Source organism: Gymnogyps californianus, chromosome 5 (genome assembly GCF_018139145.2).
Source record: "Gymnogyps californianus isolate 813 chromosome 5, ASM1813914v2, whole genome shotgun sequence".
Taxonomy (NCBI): Eukaryota; Metazoa; Chordata; class Aves; order Accipitriformes; family Cathartidae; genus Gymnogyps; species Gymnogyps californianus.
In genome coordinates this window covers 30,914,757-30,936,106 of record NC_059475.1, presented here as the reverse complement: position 1 = coordinate 30,936,106, position 21,350 = coordinate 30,914,757, and the positions used below count along the sequence as shown (strand labels likewise).

At 49.5% G+C, this 21,350-nt stretch overlaps 3 protein-coding genes across 3 annotated transcripts; all 3 read left to right on the top strand.

Annotated features, from left to right (window-relative positions):
- Window positions 1-4,523, top strand: LOC127016978 (acyl-coenzyme A thioesterase 5-like; the record flags this gene model as incomplete). Its single annotated transcript, XM_050897842.1, has 3 exons — window positions 1-610; window positions 3,136-3,338; window positions 3,957-4,523. Coding segments are annotated over exons 1-3 (1,380 nt in total), but the record flags the coding sequence as incomplete, so codon positions are not given.
- A 2,242-nt stretch (window positions 4,524-6,765) lies between these two features.
- LOC127016580 (acyl-coenzyme A thioesterase 1-like) lies at window positions 6,766-12,960 on the top strand. Its single transcript, XM_050897173.1, has 3 exons — window positions 6,766-7,368; window positions 9,035-9,237; window positions 11,011-12,960. Exons 1-3 carry the CDS (start codon window positions 6,909-6,911, stop codon window positions 11,614-11,616), a joined length of 1,269 nt encoding a protein of 422 aa, XP_050753130.1. The 5' UTR covers window positions 6,766-6,908; the 3' UTR covers window positions 11,617-12,960.
- Window positions 12,961-13,231: 271 nt separating this feature from the next.
- LOC127017112 (acyl-coenzyme A thioesterase 5-like) lies at window positions 13,232-20,688 on the top strand. The gene is made up of 3 exons (XM_050898024.1): window positions 13,232-13,784; window positions 16,608-16,810; window positions 17,652-20,688. Exons 1-3 carry the CDS (start codon window positions 13,232-13,234, stop codon window positions 18,225-18,227), a joined length of 1,332 nt encoding a protein of 443 aa, XP_050753981.1. The 3' UTR covers window positions 18,228-20,688.
- The last annotated feature ends 662 nt before the right edge of the window (window positions 20,689-21,350 follow it).

Genomic DNA, 21,350 nt, shown 5'->3' with positions numbered 1-21,350 from the left:
ATGTGGCAGGTCACTGCCCGCTCCCTGTGCTGGGCGAGCTCCCGCGGCTGGCAGAAGCGGCTGCTCTGGCCCAGCCCCACGCCTGCAGCCCCACAGCACCGCAGCCCTGCGCAGACCCCTGGGACAGCCTCCGCCCGCAGCCTCTCCTCTGTGGCCCCCTCCATCCGCCTCTCGCCCACTGCCCGCAGCCTCTTCGATGAGCCGCTGGCCATCGCTGTGCAGGGCCTTGGCCCGCGGCAGCAGGTCACGCTGCGGACGTCCTTGCGAGACGAAATGGGGGAGCTCTTCCAGGCCTGTGCCCGCTACCAGGTGGGGGACGACGGGGAGCTGGACCTCGCCCGCTGCCCCGCGCTGCCGGGAGGCAGCTTCTCTGGCCTGGAGCCCATGGGGCTGCTCTGGGCTTTGCAGCCCCAGAAGCCCTTCTGGTATATGGTGAAGAAGGACGTGCAGCGCCCTTTCCTCCTGCAGCTGGAGGTGTTTGAGGGCCACGGGGAGCCCCCCGGGCGGCTGCTGGCCCAGGTGCAGCACGAGCGGGCGTTCCTGCGGGACGGGGTGCGGAGAGTCCCAGTGCGAGAGGGGAGGATCCGGGCAACGCTTTTCCTGCCCCCTGGTGAGTATTGGCTGCAGACATCCTGTTTTCCCTAAACCAATATTTTGTCAGTGCAAGCTGTTCCATGACCTCTGTAAAAAGCAGTCCATGAAAGCCCCTGTCCTTCCCTCCCTCCCTCCCTCCCACACCACCGACTAGCCTGACCATCGTTCCCAATTCACCTGGCCGTGCGGGTGCCAGGACATGGTTGCAGAAGCAGGCAGAGGAATAACCCTTCCTACCCAGAGCCTGAGGTTATAAATGTGGAGAAATGCACAGCAAGTAGAAGTGAGCGTGCCAGGAGAGCCGCTGGAGACGAGAAGCTGCGGAAGAGAGTGGTGGAGAGGTGCTCTGTGCCAGTCCTTGGCATTCCTCCTTACTGGGAGGGTTTGGGGGATCCTCCCTCTCCCCCCAGCACAGTAGCAACTAACTATATGGTGACCACAGTCCACCACGTTGGGGTTCCTGTGGACATCATCAGTTTGTGAAAGGGGGAAGAGGAGGGGCTCAAGAACATTTACAGGGATGAAACCTTTCCAGCAGGAAAAGACAATCATTTAATTGCTCTGGAAGAGTTGCTCTTACACCTTTCAGAGGTGTAAGAGTTGCCCAAGACACCACCAGGCTGCAGCATCTTCTGGGCAGCTACACAGAGACTTCCCTGCCAGAGTCCAGGGTGTGGGAGGGCTGATTTCACAGGCTCAGCATCCCACCCGCAGCGAGGCCAGGGCTCCCTCCCCTGCCTCACCTCTAGCCCCACCTGCTGACCAGGAGGTGGAAGAAGCCACCTGCATACATTTTGTATCCAAAATGTCCTGCTTCCCCTGAGCTGAGGCGCTTACAGTAAGCCAAATGCTGGTGCATTTCCTCAGTGTCCCGACCTGCTCCTTTTGTGTGTGTTTTAAAATGATAGGCCCTTGCCGCACTCCCTGGCACTTTGAATTGTTTCCTAGGCACAGGATAGAAGGAGTTTATTCTCATCCTGCTACCACCACAGCCAATCTTCAGCTTAGCAAGACTGTAAGCTTGGTCTGTTGTCAGCATTTCTGTTACACAGTTCCATTTGCAGATGTGTTTTGCCACCATGATTTCACCACACTCAAATTGTCCTTCACTGAGATACCTCCATCATGATTTTCTGTTCCTGGGAGTGCTCTTTACACCACACATCTCTACATTCAGATTCAGGAGTTGGATACTACTCAGCAAATGACCTAAGGCCACGTAAAGGTGGAGAGCTCAAAAGGCTTTTGCTATAGTACTGTCCCACCTCCCTTGAGCACCCCCACAGCCTTATTCAGTGTTACCACCTTTTCTGTGCATGTTCAGTGCAAGCCCACAGAGCCCTGCTACACTCAGCTGAGCCATGGGCCACAGACAACTGCACTCCTGGCCTCTGCGGTACACAGCCACTGCTCTGAGTGCTCACAGTCTATGGAGAGCCAGTATATGTACTGTTGCCTGCATGCAAACAGCGGCAGAAGGAAGAGCACAGTACTGCTTTGAACAGTAAGGCTCTCCTCGGTCCAAGGCAGAGGGAGTGAGCAGATGATGTGCACTCCCCTCTCCTCCATGACCACCAGCAGCACGTTCCCACCTTCCACCTGCAGCCCTATTTGAGGATGCAGAGGCCACCATGGTACAGGGCATGAGACCATGGCAGGAGGGCATCCCTGAAGAGTGGGAGGCATGAGCACACTCAGGCCTGTGGCTCTCCTGAAGCCAAGAGTAGGGGTGAGCTGGGTCTTACCCACTTCCCAACATGACCAGGGACACCTTCTCTGGCCTGGGGCCTGTGGAGTTTCCCTGGGCCCTGCGGTCCCAAAACACATCAGGCTGTAGGAATGCAACATGCAGAGCATCCGCTTCCCTTGCACTGGGTCGACAGGAGCAGGATTTTCACAGGATGAGGAAAAGAGGATCCTGGGCCAAGAAGGAAAGATCCAAACAACAATCTTCCAATCACCCAGTGAGATACCCCTGGTGTCTGTCAGAATTTGATACTGATCACAGTCAGAGACATGATCCCCAAAGAGATGAAGTGCTGGTTGGGTGGATCCCACTTACTACTTTTCAAGGGATCCCAAATGTTCAAAAGCCACAATACAAACACAAATGTTTACACTTTCTGGTTTAATAGTATTAAATCTATCAAATCATGATACCTTGAGGATTTTTACAGTGCCAGGTGAAGTGGTCGTTGTTACAGGGCTGCTTACAGGGAGAAGTTGGGACAAGACACCCTGACCAAACAGTCTCTGCCTGTTGGCCCTAAGCACAATGCAGAAATACTACCGATTGCTAAAACAAATAAGTCTTTGCACCTTACCGAAGAGGTTCTGCTCCTGAGCCTTTCTTCCTCTGCAACACAGTCTAGGTTTTTTTCAGCTGCTGACACTGCACAGCTGAGTGACTGATCATCTCCTTTCCCCAAAAGATGCTCCTCTGCAGTTCCTGTTGTGTACCTGGTTTCATGTGTTCTAAACCAGAGAAACATTGAAAGGCGTCATTTCAGGCAATACTGCTCTTTATCTTGTCTGCTCCAGGGGAAGACCCCTTTCCAGGGATCATCGACATACATGGACTTGGAGGAGGTCTTTTTGAGCACAGAGCGAGCCTGCTGGCCAATCATGGGTTTGCCACACTGGCCCTGGCTTATTATCAATATGAGGATCTGCCCCAGGAGCCAACTGAACTGCACCTGGAATATTTTGAAGAGGCGGTGAACTATTTGCTGAAGCACCCACAGGTAGGAGCACCCTCCATGTCCCCTGGGCTCCAGGGAGCACTTCCCCAAAGTGCCTGTCACTTTTCCTGCGTTATCTCTGGAGGAAGCTGCTGAAGTACTCACCTGGCACGACTGGTATCTGCCAGGAGTTTGGGTGTCTGAGTTCTAGGAAAGAGGAAGGGTCAAACAGATATGCACTGGAAGGGCGGTGGAGATCGATTGCAAAGCAATCTCACAAGACATGCTGAGACATAACAAGGTGGGAAGGTTGTGCAGGAGAGAGCCTTCATGAATTGCCACCAAATGTCCTCCTACAGTCTCAAAAGTGAAAAGTAAAGAGCATCTGCCAGTGTCTAAGACTAGTAACTCTTAGCTGTGTCCTACAACCTGTCCTCAAATGGGTGAAATCATGTTCCCCCTGTCTTGGCTGATGTCAGTGCAGCAGGGAACATTATCAAAGGCAGCAGTTTGAAGGGGAGGGGGTGCTTGGCACTTGTCCAGAAGTAAAACTAATCATTGCCATCACCTCCTTCACAGAGCTTTGCAAACTCTCAGCGTTATACAATGTCCCTCTCCAGGAACTAGCTGTTGTGTTTTTCAGCTCAATACTGATGGGGCATTGATCCTCCTGTCTACCAGGTGAAGGGACCAGGGGTTGGCCTGCTCGGTTACTCCAAAGGAGCTGATCTGTCTCTCGCCATGGCTGCCTTCCTGAAGAACATCACAGCCGTTGCTTCCCTCAATGGCCCTGTGGCCAATACAGCTATTCCTCTCTGCTACAAGGGTAAAACCATCCCCTCTTTGACCATCGATGAACAACAGGTCAAGGTCATCGATTCCAATATTCTTGATTGTTCTGACATCCTTATTGACCCCTTTCAAGCCCCTGGCAACCAAAGCCTGATCCCACTAGAGAAAGCTGAGGCACAGTTACTATTCATTGTGGGACAAGATGACCATATTGTCAAAAGTGAGTATTATGCTACTGAAGCCTGCAAGCATTTACAGGCTCAAGGGAAGGAAAATTTTCAGATTCTCTCCTACCCTGGAACAGGGCACTGCATTGACCCTCCCTTTTTCCCTTTGTACCCCATAGGAAAGCATCCCATTTTTCACAAGTGGGCAGTCCTGGGTGGAGAGCTCAGGGCTTATTCTAAAGCTCAGGTTCATGCTTGGCCACAGATCCAGGCTTTTTTCAACAAATATTTAAATGACAACTAATGTGCAAAAAAATAATGTGCAAGCAACACACAACTTTGAACAACCAGATCTGATAAATTCTTTTACATTTATCAGGTCAAACCTTGTTCACAGGGTTTGATGCAACTACCGTATCTTCCATGAGTTTGCACATCTATAATTCAGAAAAGAACTGGGTTTGCCTTTTCTGTTTTTCCCCAAACCTTTTTGCTCAAGTGTCAAGAAAAGGAATGGCAAATAGATTTGCATTAGCCCTTGATAAAACAGATCATGTGCAAAATGCGCAGTTACATTTCTCAGGTGGTTTCTATTCTTCTAATACTTGACTCTACTTTGCATATCACTGTGGTCTCTACATGCATATGCTATCCTCAGCTCATACTTTAAAGCAACACCTCTCAAATGCTAATTTTGGAGCAGGGATTTCACCACTCTCATGGTGAATGTCTCATCACAAATGGAAATGTCTCTGATCTCTGTGCTGCTGGAAGTGTGTAAGAATGGATGCTATAGCCAGGATGCCGGGGTGTCTCTGGTTAACCCTCAGGAAGGGTGGTTTGCCCTCTGTGCCTTCTTTCCATCTTCCCTTCAGAAGGAAGTGCTCTGGCTTGTAGATACTTCTGGTTCTAAGATGTCATGCCAAAAGCCATTCTGCTGAATTTACAGCCATTGTGATTTTCTCCCACACGATGTGGAACTTTTTCAGCTTCGTTATTAGAGTGAGAATTGTAATTAAGAGACCGAGATTTGAAAGCCATGGAGTCATTTGCTATGCTTTGGTTAGAGGCAGGGATTTTGCATCTTGACCAGTCTCTCATCCCAGGGTGGAACTTGCAGGAGCTTGGGAGCAAGGGCTGCCCAGGTGGGGAGAGTACACCAGAGAAGACTGACATGTAGTCCCCTTACCTTCACTCTTCCACTGCTCTTGGGGCACCAAGTGTGGAGGAGGAGCGTTGTGTAAGCCTTCAGGGCCCTTTCCTGTAGCATCTGCTCCAGCATATGGTCAAGCTGGTGATCAAATCCAGCACTGCAAGCCAAGGAGTGTTGTTCTCAACAACAGGAAAAGTTGCCACACATTGAGGGCTGGATGCCAGACAACACACCCAAATGCTAGATGACAAAGCACCTCACCTATTTAGGAGAGATGGGGCAATCTCCATGGGGAATGAAAGATTGCTGAGACTCTGCCCAATACATCTGACCACTTAGTGTTTCAAAATAGGACAACGCTGAGGATTCCCTCAGATGATTCCACTTGTTTCACACCACTAAGTCAGACATGGGGAGCTCTGAGCGAGAGGCACCTCTACCTGCATCTCCCAGGAGGAGTCAGGGAGCCTGAGGAAGGAGCTCTCCCTTTGCAGTTCCCTTTGGAGCAAAAGATCCGGCTCTGGATAAGACAGACTGAATGGCCTTCTTATTAAACCCTTGCACAATCCATTACTGGAAGAGCCAGGTGTTTCCTGAGCTGCCTAAAGAGTCTGCGAAAGCAGCCCTCCCTTATCTCTCCCGCACCCCTAACCACCCTGGCCATCTTTCCCAATTCATCTGGCTGTGCAGGTGCCAGGGCTGGGCAGAGCCTGGCGAAGACATAACCCACCTTGCCCAGGCATTGGGGTGACCAATATGGAGGAAGAGGCAGCAAGAAGACATGAAGCAATGCCTGGCTGGTGCTGGTTTGGCTTCTCCCCGCCTCGGCTGGGGCTGGGCCTCGCTCCGTTCCCTTAGCTGAGGTGCACGGCCCAGCACGGCCCTGCTTAGGGTCGCTGCTGGCAGGCAAGAGCCCCTGCACTGCCCGGGCTGCCCCATCTGTGTGCGGTCGGTCGCACACAGGCCCTTCGTTGTCCTGACAGTAAATCCCGACTGCGATTCTGCTCAGTGGCGCGTCAACACCTCTGCCCGCCCTGCCCCGCACGTCCCCTCGCCCCCAGCCACCGCCCGGCCCTGGGAGCTCGGGGGGACACCGAGGAGCAGCTCCCCGAGGCCAAGACGGGTCTCAGGCCACAGAGCCTCTGGCAGAGAAGCCACCCACAGCCGGGGAGGGGAGGGAAGGCAGGGGAGGAGGCAGGCGAGGAGGCAGGCAGGCAGGCGGGGCGAGGGACCTGCCGTCCCGCTCCTCCCCGCCGAGGCGTGGCAGCGGCGCTCCCGAATCGCCCGCTTGAGCCCGGCCTCGGTTCTGCGGGGACCTGTCCCGGAATCCGCCCCCAGAGGCGGAAGCGAGCCGAGTCCATGTGGCAGGTCACTGCCCGCTCCCTGTGCCGGGCGAGCTCCCGCGGCTGGCAGAGGTGGCTGCTCTGGGCCAGCCCCGGCCCCAGCCCCACGCCTGCAGCCCCGCGGCTCCGCAGCCCCGCGCGGACCCCCGGGACGGCCTGCGCCCGCGGCCTCTCCTCCATGGCCCCCTCCGTCCGCCTCTCGCCCGCCGCCCGCAGCCTCTTCGATGAGCCGCTGGCCATCGCCGTGCAGGGCCTTGGCCCGCGGCAGCAGGTCACGCTGCGGACGTCCTTGCGAGACGAAATGGGGGAGCTCTTCCAGGCCTGCGCCCGCTACCAGGTGGGGGACGACGGGGAGCTGGACCTCGCCCGCTGCCCCGCGCTGCCGGGAGGCAGCTTCTCTGGCCTGGAGCCCATGGGGCTGCTCTGGGCTTTGCAGCCCCAGAAGCCCTTCAAGCGGCTGGTGAAGCGGGACGTGCGGAGCCCCTTCCTCCTGCAGCTGGAGGTGTTTGAGGGCCACGGGGAGCCCCCCGGGCGGCTGCTGGCCCAGGCGCAGCACGAGCGGGCGTTCCTGCGGGACGGGGTGCGGAGAGTCCCGGTGCGAGAGGGGAGGATCCGGGCGACGCTTTTCCTGCCCCCCGGTGAGTACCGGCTGTGCTGGGCTCCTTCCCCCGCGGGTGCTGCCTCCGGTCTCGGCCCTGTGCTCCCAGGCCCGGAGCCAGACCCCCTCCAAACCCCCACTGAGCGCGCTACGAGGCAGAGAGGACAAGGGGGAGCTGGACCTCGCCAGCTGGCACTGGGCACTCTTCAAGGAGTGGCCTGATCAGCCCGACCAGCTTTGATCTGCTGGGCACACTCCTCATGTAGCACAGCTACATGTGTTAAAACAAACGTGAGTTTGTTTTATTGACTCATATTGGACATGAAGGCATTGATCACAGTACCCTTTTTGTTTCCAAATGCCGTGGGAGGTGGTGTCAGTTAGTCTTCAAGGTACCTTTCCTCTACCTGGCTGTTTTCCAGGGAATTCAGCTTGTAGTTCTCTGAGTAGGTTGGAGGTTGCTCTCCAAAAGTCTGTAGTCCTAAGACTGCTGCTTCCCTTCCCAGCCTTTCCCCAGATCCTCAACTCAGTCATTTCATAGTTGCTGCAGTCCAAGCTGCCTTTTGCTGCCACGTTTGTCCCCAGGTCTTCTCCGTTTGTGAGCAGAAGATCAACTAAAGCATTAGACAGGTTTGCTTTTACAGTATTTTTGTCAGAAAATGATCAAGAGGGTCTGTGAGGTTTCCAGATTGCCTTACAAATGTTGTATTGTCCTCCTAGCAGCTGTCCAGACTTCTGCTGGTTGTCTGTAGGAAGCCTCATCTCTTGTATTCTCTTGGTTGAGTAGTCTCTAGCAGCCTCCCCCCACTGCATCCCGCCTTTCCTTCCCCCTGTGACCCAGAGGCTTTCACCAACCATGTCTCTGGAACCCCAGGTACTCAAGGAGCTCCTTTATGTAGCACGTGCCTTCCCCTTTCCCCTTTCTTCCCTGCCTGACCCTGGTAACTCCTCCACGATAGTGCCAAAATCATATGTGCAATCCCAGCCAGCGTCCCTGATTCCACGTTGTAGCCCTGTGGCTGGAGGTGAACTTCCAGTTCTTCTTGTTTGTTGCCCAAGTTTTGCATGTTAGTCTGCAGACACCTGAGGGAAGCCTCACTCTCCCTCCTGAGCAGGAATGGGAGTCTCCCTCTTGGCCTCCTCCTTTCCATACTTTGTTACCAGTTTGCAGCAATCCCTCTCAGCTCTGGACTTCAGTCCCTGTCCCCTGATGAACCTAATGCTTCCCTCACCAGGTTAGCAAGGCCAGTTACAAATATTTTCTTCTCTTTGTCCCAGAATAAATGCCTATGGTACATTTACACTGAAACTGAGAAGCTGGAACCATCAGAAGATGAGATTTTTAGATCAGTCTTCTGAGAAATGCACTGAGGAGAAGCCTCCTGGGTATTTTTGAAGCAGAGCTTGATACTTCTGCAGTGAATTTACATGATCTAGAGGACTAGTTGTGACTGTCAAGGGATCCCTTCCCTTCCAGCCATGTGTTCCCTGATGTTATCCAAAACATTAGCGGGCCTGCTATTTTGTGCTGTCTTGAAGCAACGTAGCCATTTACTGAAAACTGGCACAGTAATTTAGGACCCTTAGTACCATTCTGCTGCTCTATGTTTTTCTCTTTTTTAAAAAGACACATTCCCAGGCCTATGAATTTGGAATATAAATTAAAAATTGCAGGTTAATGTGTCCTGTTATGGGGTCTCTTGCAGGAGATGGCCCCTTTCCAGGAATTATTGACTTGTATGGAACTGGAGGAGGACTCCCTGAATACAGGGCATGCCTGCTGGCCAACTATGGCTTTGCTGTGCTGGCTCTGGCTTTCTACAGCTATGAAGATCTCCCCAAAGAGATGAAGGAATTCCACCTGGAATATTTTGAAGAAGCCATAAACTATATGTTACAACACACCCAGGTTGGTTTTTTCATTGACACTCTCTCACTACAGGGAACTCTCATTAGTCAAGTCCTGTCAGACTGCAGATGGGGCAGAGCTGCTGTACTTAAAATAGCATCTCTGTTCAAGTTGGCTGTAATTAATTTGTTTTAGATCTTTAACTTCCATTACAATGGTTCTCTGGCAGATTATTCCAATTCTTCCTTTTGAACTGGCCAGGTGATTTAGTGACACATGAGTCACATACTAGTAATTTCTGCTCCATTCAACCCAGTGTCATAACTAGGGTACTAGTTGCCTGGAGGCTTATTGGACTTCCAGCAGAGCTTTTAGGTTTATGCTCTGTAGAATGTCCTTCAGAACTAAATGCTCTTTTCAGCCATGGAGTACGTGATAACCTTCTGTGATCTAGGTCTCAAGGAAGTCCACCAGTACACATTTGTTGCTGTGTATTGTATAAGCTGTTAAAATCACTCCAAGTGTCAGTATTTGGTGAGTGTGGGTTTTAGTAGCTAGTTGTGAACTTGGGGATCCTTCTAAGTCGACACCTCTTGGAAGAGGACCCTGCTCGGTTCTGCATCTCCTTCCAAGTAGCTGTGCATGACAATAACTAGAATTGTACAAGGCAACACTTGGTTTCTCTGGAGAACTCAAATACCTTCCTCAGCCTCAGAAAGATGAATAGTTGTTAAAGGTCTTGGTTGCTTTTCAGTTGCCCTAACCCTAACTGCTTGTGCAACCTCTCTGCCCAGAAAACTCTGAAAATTGCTTCCCCCCCACCTTTTTTTCCCCTGAGAGCAGTACCATAGCCTCCCATTAACACCTCCACTGATAGCCTCACCATGTTTTTAACATGTTGCAAAGTTTCAGCCATATTTTCTAATTTCCCCCTTTTCATGCTTCAAAGTCAGTGGGTTTGGGCCTATTACACTGGTGATAAGGTACAAAAGGTATTAAATTTTGATGCTGTCTCAGAGCCTTTTTACCCCTGAGGGTCTTTGGATATTGGAGCAGTTGTGATATTAGCTAACCTTCTTCCAATATCCTTAGAGGATTTCAGCACCCTGTAAGATCATTTAGCTTTCCTATTCTAGTTAATTTGCCTGTGTAAAAGAAAATGAAGGTAACCTATTCTAGATTGACTCCAGAGAACTGTACAATTCGCTTAGAAAAAAGGTTTTAATAGGTTATTTTTTTAAGATACATTTTAATGAGTAAGCTACCTCAGAATACTTCCTTTTCACTGTGAGTTAGACACCAAGTATACTAGAGAAATGGGAGAGCAGCTGATGTGGAGTCTGCTACCCCATGTTAGTTTCTTAATAGGGGAATCGAAGACAGTGATTGAATATAAGAAATACACTGTCATAACTGATGACAGTATCATAGTCACTGCTGACTTTGAGCATTTTGCACTGAAAGAAAGCATTTGTAGAAGAGGCCTCCCCTGTCCCTGCCCTCTTCTTCCCTGAACTGCCTTATAAGCAAAGTGAATCTGGGGCTGCACATCTGCATGCTTTTTGCAAGCACAGCTGTACCCTCTGCATATGCTTCAGCACTGAGCCTTGTAGCTTTGTTAGGATGATGCTGTGGTCTCAGTGGGGCTTATGATCATAAATCAAGCACGGAACAGTGCCCAGGGTCCCTCAGATGTGGGCCCTGCACACAGGACCTTAGATGCCTATACCTGGGGTCCAGATTCAGGACAGACACTGCTGTGAACATGGCAACATTTTAAAGAAGTGGCGCACTGTGGTTCATTGCTTGTGGTTTCTCTTCTCTCCCCTCCAGGTTAAAGGTCCAGGGATTGGGTTGCTTGGAATCTCAAAGGGGGGTGACCTGTGCATCTCCATGGCCTCCTTCCTAAAGGGCATCACGGCCACTGCCCTTATCAACGGCTCGGTGGCAAATGTGGGTGCAGTGCTCCGCTACAAGGACGTCACCATTCCACCCCTTGGTGTCAATGCAGAACGCATCAAGGTCAACAAGTCGGGGATTGCTGATATTGTCGATGCACTGAACAACCCACTAGAAGGGCCTGACCGCCAAAGCTTTATCCCTTTGGAGAAGGCCGAGTGTCGCTTCTTGTTCATTGTTGGCCAGGATGATCGCAACTGGAAAAGCGAATTCTTTGCAGTTGAGGGGGGCAAACGTTTGCAAGCTCATGGGAAGGAAAAGCCTGAGATAGTCTGTTATCCTGGAGCAGGGCACTACATTGAGCCCCCTTTTTTCCCAATGTGTGCAGCCTCAATGCACCTGCTAGTTGGCAAGCCTGTGGTGTGGGGAGGGGAGCCCAAGGCACACTGCGAGGCACAGATAGATGCTTGGCAGCAGATCCAAGCTTTCTTCCACAAACACCTCACGGGCAAGCCATCTGGAATATACAATAAGCTGTGATGTGAGTTAGGTTACTTTACAGATGAAGATGCTGGTGTTTCAAGTTTGTTTTGTTAAATGGCTCTGAATGAGAACAAAGAACATCAGAGAATAAGCTATTGGGTTTCTTGGAGGATGATAGCGGGCGAGAGCATGAGAACTGCTTCCTTTTAACATCTTCCTCTAAGCTCGGTTAGAGGTCTTGGCCTCCTGTTTCGTGTAGTATGAGATTGCAAGCTGTGGAAAAATGATGGTGGTAAGGCTGGGTCTGCTTTGAATGTGAATTTAAGTGGAAGGTAACTCATCCAAGCTGAGAACTGGGATGAAAATTTGCCTTGGCTTTCTCAGAGGAAACATGTTGTATGCCATTGCCCTTACCAGAGCCAGCTTTGTGGTCTAGTTTTTCTGGAAGCAGTTCTTCTCTCTTCCTGCCTCCAGTAATCTTTCTGTTCTCCCTGTGCACTTCCCTCTCCTTTGTTGCTCCTTCCTCTTCTCCCACATCACTGAAATGCATCTGCCTTAACACTTAATATCTAATATCTAATATTTCGCTTACCAAAAGCAGCAATACTGTGCCTGCATCCTCAGATAACACATCTCCCATTTATAGACAACAACACCTCATAGCCTGATGTGACATTCTGGGCACATGCAATAGAAATGAGCCATTTGTACGGTTTTGGAAAGTTCGTAAGCATGAAGAAACAACAGAATTGGACCCGTCGGTAGTCATGCCTGGAACTGCTCGTGGACATCTCAGCAGGGCTAGATATCCCTGTGTAGGTCCATAGCACTGTTGGAGGGCAGTTTCTCCCTGCCTGTACATTCCCTTAATGCTTCCACAGCTGCCTGCTTGTAAGCGCTGCTAAAAATAGCAAGGCTGCGAAGCTGGCATGGCAGGTCCTTGAGGCATCTTTGCCTTGCCACCGAGTGCTATGCAGGCAGGTTTGTAGGAGCTGCAGTGGTGTGTGGGGAGGCAGGGTGGAAGGGGCGGTGAGGTGGTGGCGTTGCTGTGGTGGGAGCTGGTCTCGCTCCCGCCAGGCCCCGCAGGCCTCCAGGCTTCATTTCTGGTTCTCTCTGAGGAGCGGGGGGCAGCGGGGCGCTCTCTCACCCCCCGCCTGGGGATTGTCAGTAATGTTTGGCACCCAAGTCTGAGCTTGAAAGAAAAAACACTGAATGTTGCTGGCGGGATGCTGGAGACTTTGCGCTATTGTATAAAAGTAAGTTTTTAACACATCATGCCTTACAAACCCAAGCTGAGTGGATATAGTCTAAGTTGCTGGTGGTGTTTTATGTGAATTCTGTAGGTGTGTTTATGTGTTTTGCATTCACTGTATTTTTTAATGGATTAAAATGAAACGTTAACCTCTACCAACGGCTCGCTGCTCCAGATGGTTTTCAGCGTTTGGGGGAAGGCTGCGGGGGCGGGAGGGGGAAGCGTGTGGCGGCGCAGAGGCGGGAACGGCCCCGGGGGAGGCGGCCTTTCCCGCCCCGGCCCTGCGCTGTCGCTGTAGCAACGCGCCGCCCGGGCGGGGGGAGAGGGGCTCTGCTATCGATTGAAGCTGTCTGGAGGGGGCGGTGGCCGCGCTACCGTTATTGCCGTTGGCGCAGCAGCTCTCGCTCACCTGCCGCCGTCATGTGGAGAGCGGTCGCCGCCGCCTCGGCCCCGGCGCGGGCCCTGTGCCGCGCCCCGCCGCCGGCCGCACCGCCGCGGCGGCGGGCTGTCAGCGTGGCCGTGTCCCCCGCCGCCGGCCTGGCGGACGAGCAGGTGGAGACGCGGGTGGCGGGGCTGGGCCCGGGGCAGCCGGTGACCCTGCGGGCGGTGGCGGCCGATGAGCGCGGCTGCCTCTTCCAGTCGTGCGCGCACTACCGGGCGGACAGCCGCGGCGAGCTGCACCTGGGCACGGACGCTTCGCACGGCGGGGACTACACCGGCGTGGAGCCCATGGGGCTCTTCTGGAGCCTCGCCCCCGCCGGCATGGAGAGGCCGTACCAGCGGCTCGTTCCCCGCAGCACCGGCACCCCGATGAAGGTGGAGATGTTGGTCCACCAGGGCCACAGCCTGCCCGGCGCCATCCCCGGGCCGGTGGTGGCCAAGGCCGAGGTGGAGAGGTGGTTCACGGCCCCCGGCGTGCGGAGGATCCGGCTGAAGGAGGGAGGTGTAAGGGGTTCCCTCTTCTTGCCGCCGGGTGAGTGCCCCGGCTGGAGACCTTAGCTCTGGGGCCGGTGGGACCCCCCAGCTTCTCAGTCCAGAGCAAGGAAAGTCTCTTCTGAAAGAAAAACATATAAAGGATATCACCCGGGAAATCCGTATTCCATAATAGATCTGAATGCCGCCCTGCAGACAGGTGGCCTGTTTTTTTTTCCTTGAAATCTTACGGAGACACTCCCAAAGGCTTGTCGGGACATGGCTCCGCTTGTCCGTGGCCACGCTGCCTGGTCCTTATCGGCAGCACCAGCCAGGGCAGGCACGGGCAGGTGGCTCTCGTGAGACGGGCAGAAGCTAAATGAGAATAGGGTTTGTAGTGTTTACCATGTCGCTGCTCTCAGTCTATGATTTTTCAGTAGGTTTGATGTTTGCTCTGGACTACCAGAATCTGTAACATTCGGAAAAGCTGACACGCTTTGTCGTGTGAGCCTGTGCTAAATCTCCCAAGGATTTTACCCTGAGTAGGATCAAATTGAAAAGGCATTTTTCTTCCCTGTGAAACACATGCCAGTAAGCAGAGCAGTGGAAGAGATTCTAGAAAATACAGGTATTCCACCTCTGTTACACCAGAGCCAAAGCTAACTTAATAGTTGAGTTACTTCAGTTGTTCTGTGGTATAAAGCCAAAATAGATTTCTGAGCAAGTTCTACCTGTTCTGCTTGTGGGATGGTTGTGCTTTATGAGGTGTGATATTCTGATGGACTGCTAGTGTTGTTGGAAAATGAAACCTTGCACCGATCGTGGAGTTTGTACACTTGAGCCATGATTTAAACTTCTTGTATTTCCCTGACTGTTGTGCTACTAGAACTGCCCTCCATATTACTTCTAATTTATAACTACTTGGTTCAGCAAATCCTCTAAGTACCACTACAGTTATTAGGGATTTAAGTATTTTCAGTGAATGATTTCCAAACCAATAATCTTTTTATCCATTTAGATACGGATCCAAAGTCCACTGAAGAAAAAACAACAACAGAGATTGAACTTTGAATTTTGGATCAAATATTTAGTCAGCATTCTGGATTTTCCATCACTGAGACGTGGTTGTTTTGATATATCCTGTCTTAGAGGATGAGCTGGATTTCTGCTGAGCTCAGTGGGAATCCAGAGATGTGCAAGATGGAACTGCATTTTTGCCTTTGGAAAGTCTGGTGTTGTAATAGTGTGGAAAAGTCTGGAATCATTGCTTAAATGATATTGGCATCCTTCTTGATGGAGGATCCAGTTACAGCATTACTACCATACCTTTCTTTGCTCCAGGGATGGAAAAATGTTAATAATATTAAGATAGGAATCTTAAACGTGAACTGTTCTTAGTGAGATGACATGAGTGGGCTCATGCTGTAATTTTAATATGAAAGAGATTTCTCAATTCAGGCGTAAGAATTACAGTTGTGGGGGTTTTGTTTATTTGTTTTTAAGCAGTAGTAAACTTGTCTAGTCCATTTTATCCTGCTTTTTAGTGAGCTATGCAGAAACTGTATACTTGGGCATGTGTAGGCACTCAGGAAGGCAGTCCAGGATCCTTGTGTAAGTTAAAGGTTGTCCTCATGAGAGAGAAACACATTCATGCTTGACTGTATTCTGATCATGTGTTCTTGCTAGAAAGCTTTGCAGGTAGGAGTGATAAATGAATGAATACTTTTTTTCCTAGCTATCTAGGCTGACTGTTGTTAACTAAAGGTTACTGTTGATCATGGCATTCTGATAAATTTATCCAGACATATTTTCTCTCAAGGAGAATATTGAACTTCTATTCAGAACTGAAAGAAAAAGAACCCAAAAGCATGTTTCAGTCCTTTTCTGACTTCCTAAAGCTTTAAGTTATGAGGTTTCCACCATCTAGCATGTCTTGTCTAAAACTTCCTTTTCTCAAGCACCTTGAAATGCCAGAGGTCTTTTCTTTATTGCATATAGGTAGTGTCAGAGAGTTAATGTACTCTTGCACAAGCAGGTACTTTTTCTGCTGAGATAGTTGTAGTGAGCTGGATCTGAGTACATCAGTGGTGACATCTGGTGGCCAGGAAAAAAAAAAAGTAAAAAAAAGAAATTGCCTGCCTGGGGTCTTATAGTTCCAAGAGGTAGTATCCTTAGCCCTTTAACCCGAGATCTGCTGGCATGGCATACAGTAATAGCACAACACGACCTTGGTTGCAAAAGCATGCTCATTTAAAATGGTGGTTCTGATTATTTCTGTAGTTTTGTGGGACTGATTGTACACAGACCTGTACATGTTTATCTATATATCAGTCACACACACATAACCACACCCATACAGCTCTCAGTTTTACTCTCTGTCTCTTCACATCTGCAGTAGCAGTTCTGCTGCCAAGTGTTACAGTGTTGAGTGTCTCATTGCTGTGCTTTGCTCAATGCACCTTATTCCAGAGTTTGCGTAAGTTTTGTAGAATTTACTTGCAGGGCTCAGTGCTCTTGCCTCATTAGTAATGAGCTTGCACTTTGCTAATTAAGGTATGATTTCTTTGTGGGAAAATAGCTGATTTAGAATATGATTGTTCTAAGAGTGGGAGGTTAAGACCATTGCAAAATATATTTAGAACAGTTTTAAAAAAAAAAAAGTTGAACTGTTCACATATTTCTACAGGAAGGTAAGGACCTATTCTTAGTTTGAAATAGCTAAAGTGGGATACAGCACTCCACAGCTCTGCTGTGCAAATGGAAAAGTAATGAGTATTAATAGAAAATGTTTTAAGCCTTCTATATTTTGTTGTTCACTCTTCACCAGATAGTTTTTAGTGTCCTGTTTGATAACTTGTCCTCTGTACCTCTTCTTTTAATATAGGGGATGGCCCCTTTCCAGGAGTGATTGACATGTACGGGGATGAAGGAGGTTTGATTGAATTTAGATCCAGTCTCCTGGCTACCCGTGGTTTTGCTGCTCTTTCTCTGCCATATTTTGACTTTGAAGATCTGCCTAAGGTCATGAAAGAATTCAAACTCGAGTACTTTGAGGAGGCAGCTAGATTCCTACGGCGTCACTCAAAGGTGAGCGTAATGAGACAGCTCTCAGGACAAGGGAGGATTTGGCAGTCATGCCCAAGTGATGGCGGTGATTTTTTTGGAGTATCAGTTTCTGCTGGGCAGGTTTAGGCCCAATAATGGAAAAAGTGTAGGTCCTCCATAGGCGGCTACGCATATGACTGCGGAGAGTGAATTTCTTCCAGCACAAGCTGTCTGTTAAATAAATTCATGCTGGAAACTAGAAGATTCCTGATCATTAGAACAGTGAAGTGCTGGAATATCCTCCAAACAGGAGCAGTGGTGATAAAGATGGTTTTTTTTAAAAATGAAAGCAATTAGTTTGAGAGGGTGGTACAATACTGCTCAACAGTCAGCAAAGGAATGGATTTGATGACTTTAAATGTTGCTTTCAGTTTTACTTTCAAGGCTAGAAAAGGACAAGACTAAATACCACTTATCTAATCTTTCAAATGCCGTTTGTGAGGTTACTTTATTTGCCTGAGACACATATAGCAATAGACTGTGCTTGAATTTCCTGCTACCTGTTTTGGGAAAAAGAGAAAATATTTGCGTCAAAATATGCAGTAGGGACTAGGTGAGGTCCAAGTGATGGTACTTCGCGTGCCTGTCTGTGTGGGGTTTTGTGGGGTTTGACAGCTCTTGTTGACTCTGAAAATTAAGACACTAAACAGAGAGAGGAGCCTGGGTCCAGGCTGTAGCTTTCCAACAGGTCACATCAATAATTAACCTAACCTTTTTTTTTAATAACACAACTCCCAAAGGCATTTAATGGCTAATCCCATTATAATGCATACTTCCTTTATTCCTTTCTTCCTCTCTTCCCCGCCCCCTATCTTATCTGAAGGTCAAGGGACCAGGAGTTGGAGTGATTGGGACTGGGAAAGGGGCAGAATTAGCACTCTCCATGATCACCTTCCTGCCAGAAGTAGTGGCTGCTGTCTGTATCTCCGGCTGTAGTTCAAACACAGTTGCAGACCTCCATTATGGTGAGATGACTCTGCCTGGGCTGCGTTTTGATATGAATAAGGTCAGTGTTTCTGACGCTGGTGTATTTGACATTTTTGAAGCTCTGGATGACCCAACGAATCCTGCTAATTCTCCTTGCACGATCCCCATTGAAAAAGCAGAAGGTCACTTTCTCTTAGTGGTAGGGGAAGATGATCGTATGTGGAAGAGCTCCTTATATGCTGAGCTGGCAATCGGGCGTCTACGCCAGCATGGGAAAGAAAACTTTGAACTCTTGAGTTATCCAGGAGCAGGTCACCGAATTGATCCTCCTTCTACTCCATTTTGTCAGGTAGCTATGGATCGTGTTCTGGGGGTGCCTGTTCTGGGGGGTGGAGAGAGCAAAGCACATGCCCATGCACAGGAACACTCCTGGGGAAAGATTCAGGAGTTTCTGCACTTGCATTTGGGATGAACACTTAAGCACCTGCAAGCTGTTGCAGAACTGCAGAGGACTGAGCTTGAGCCACCAAAATGACAGGTGAATTGGAGGGACTGACTGAGAAGAGCTTTGAAATATGAAATAACCAAATGACTACTTAGCTACAAGTATAAATCCAAAAAGAAAGGGATTTATTTGGACTAGCCTAAGTTATTTTAACTAGGTACACAGAGGAGAGGTGAAACAATAATAAGTAGGCTACACTGTAGTACAAATTTGACAGCCTGAATTGGTCATGATATCAAGAAACAAGTATCTGAAGAGAGTAGTAGGTACTTTCTTGCTTGCAGTATTTAGACTCAGAGAATTTAACGGCTAGCCTGCACCCTCAGCAATTACAGACTGGATCGCACCTGGGGAATTATGGCAACCCATGGATGATAAACTTTGACATCAAAATGGTGAATCATTCTGGCTTTGGGTCTTAAGTTACCCTAGCCCAGAACTCTCAGACTTACAGCCATATACACTTTGGAAATGTTTTCTATTTACACGAAGCTGGGGATGTCTATTTGTAATGAGGCTTGTATACCTTGACCTTAGGTAGTGGTGTTCTGGTGACACAGTCTGTTTCTTTCCAACAAAAACTACCTGTAGCGTGGGAAAAGGAAGAGTACTTTTCCTGTCATACAGGGAGAATGGCAGCACTAGCACTGTCTTCTATTAGGGATGTTACCATCTGTTCCTATAATGTATTGGATTGGCATTTGACACTCAGGGTATTAAAATTCTGTTGGATAGGTTAAAGCATGGTTAAATGTAGTTATGCTATGTGCGAGTCTTACTTCTCTCTTCATTGCTTGTTTTAAACTAATAACACCTGCCATTAAGTTAGGGATTAATTATTTGTGGAACTTTTTAGTAATGATGTCAACAGATGCTGACAGCTGTTCTTAGGGAGGAAGCAGAGTTGAGACAGAAAACCAAGCCAGCAGAAGATTAAGACTGACTGTAAAAAGCTGTCACCTTATGGCGATGATTAACTTAGAATCGTAACACTTAAACCAACAAAACCAAAATGAACAACACCCACTCCCCCCACCCAAAAACCCAAATCTAGGATCTTTTCCATGACTGCCTGAGATGGTTTGGTTTGGTTTGGTTTTTTATCCCAATTAATATTTGGCTAGTGCCTTATTTCTCCCCACTGTTCAGGCAGAAAGGAACAACTTCCCAAAGGAGTTGATCTCTCGAGAGGGTCTTGCTGGAATAGCGCCAGTGCTGAAGGCCTGTTTAACAAGGGCCTCTATCAATACAATTTCTCCTTCCAAGGTCATTTTGTCAGACCAATTTGAGAGCTGCCCAGGAAGATACAAAACCTTCAGTTATGGTTCTCAGTTTTGCTTTGCTCTCAGGGATCTTTTCTCTCCAGTTAACTGTCATTATGCTGCTGCTCAGGTCTCATTAGCTTTCTGCAACTTTTATTACTCCTTATCATTTGATTGAAGTCCTACGTTCTCCACACGCCATCACTGCCAATTGAACAATTTATCCATCCACTCCTTACAAGAGAGGCTCCATTCTGCTCACTCCATACAAAATGTCTTCACGCCTAGTCTCTCTAAACTCCCTCGCTGGCTGAAGAGGCCTTCGCGGAGTCGTATCTGGTGCTTGAACCTCCACTAAAACCGGCAGCCCCAGAAGTCCAGGACCACAGCCTGCTGTGATGTGCATGTTGGCGTCACCCATGCTTAGTACCCTGCCTTTTTCCCAAACTCACTCCAAGTTGCAGCCATGGAGGAAAGGGTTGTCTGAAGGTTTACGTTGGTTCAGTCTGCCTTGTCATGTGCATCTTCAGTAGCTGGAGCTGTGTAATTGTGGTAGAGCAGCGCCTCCCCTAACCCTGTTTTGTTACCCTCCCAGTACTGATACCTGTGTCTCCACGCTGCAGTCCTACCTCAGCATATCCACTGCCATGCAAGATCGCAAGCTGGAGGTTCTGGAAGTAAATGTTAAGTTGTAAATAAAACAAAAACCAGGTAGCTTAAAAGTCCTCAGACTTCATTTCTAAAGCACAAGCCTTTAAAATAATTCAGTGTTAGAGGTTGTCAGATATATGCAATTTGAAAGAGAAGTAAAATACTTCCTTTATTAAAAAGCAAGCCTGTGTAAGAATTTGATGTTATAATTCTGTTTCTGAATAGTTCATTTGTTTGGAAAGCTGAATGATATTTTTTAAACAAAGAAAGGAGGAAAAATAAGAATAATATAATTTTACTGTGAAGATCCTTTTGTGAACAGGTCACGGTATTCCTGGACAAAGTAAGTCACAGAAGGGTCTGCAGAAAACCAGCTGACTTTTGCACTAGTATTTTGTATATTTACAATGCTACTTGGAGACCAAAGATAAATCGCAGACACTCTGCAGATAACATAGCTATTTCCTGAAGTATACATTAAACTGAGTGCCTGATTACGGCCTTAGTTAAAGCCACGTTATATTGTTTTGTATTCCTTACCTGCCAAAACTCCCGTAGCGTTTCATTGAGACTGTTGCTTGGGTGGCTGGATTAGCTTCACTAGCTGAATCGGGGGGGGCCTTAGGCCTGAGGCACAGCTAACCTTGGGGTTCCAGAATGCTCCGGGACGGCCGCAGGGCCCGTGCTGCGGTCTGACAAAGCTCTGGCCGGCTGCCGCTCGCAGGGAGCAGCCGGCACAGCCTGGGCAGCTCCTGCCGCACCGGGATGGCTTCCCGCAGGCGCTGGGGCCAGCTGTGAGCGGGGTGAGCAGCTCGGAGTAGCGGCGGGCGGACCCCGTGTGACCAGAGGTGCCTCACCGGATCAGACTGCCGGCGACGTGTGTGAGCGTTTCGTGCCGGCGCTGTTTGTAATTCGCAAATTGTTTTAACTTTTGTCGCGGGCTGGTTTCAATAAAAGGTGTCTGATAACGCTCGTCAGGCGTGGGTTCGGTTTTTTCACCGTTACGATTAGAGCCACGAGGACGGAGGGCGAGAGGCGCCTCGGGGGGGGGGAGGGGGGACGCCGGTCCGCTCGTCGCACGGCGTCACCAGCGAACGCCTCGCGGGAGGATCACCGTCCCCCCACCTTCGCCACGTCCCACAATGCGTCGCGGACCGCCTCCTACGCGACTTCCGGG

Excerpts from the sequence above, each read along its gene's own strand:
- LOC127016580 (XM_050897173.1), top strand. The coding sequence starts at position 6,909 with ATGGCCCCCTCCGTCCGCCTCTCGCCCGCCGCCCGCAGCCTCTTCGAT. Across the intron at positions 7,369-9,034 it reads GACGCTTTTCCTGCCCCCCG|GAGATGGCCCCTTTCCAGGA; the intron begins GTGAGTACCGGC and ends GGTCTCTTGCAG. Across the intron at positions 9,238-11,010 it reads ATATGTTACAACACACCCAG|GTTAAAGGTCCAGGGATTGG; the intron begins GTTGGTTTTTTC and ends TCTCCCCTCCAG.
- LOC127017112 (XM_050898024.1), top strand. The coding sequence starts at position 13,232 with ATGTGGAGAGCGGTCGCCGCCGCCTCGGCCCCGGCGCGGGCCCTGTGC. Across the intron at positions 13,785-16,607 it reads TTCCCTCTTCTTGCCGCCGG|GGGATGGCCCCTTTCCAGGA; the intron begins GTGAGTGCCCCG and ends CTTTTAATATAG. Across the intron at positions 16,811-17,651 it reads TCCTACGGCGTCACTCAAAG|GTCAAGGGACCAGGAGTTGG; the intron begins GTGAGCGTAATG and ends TCTTATCTGAAG.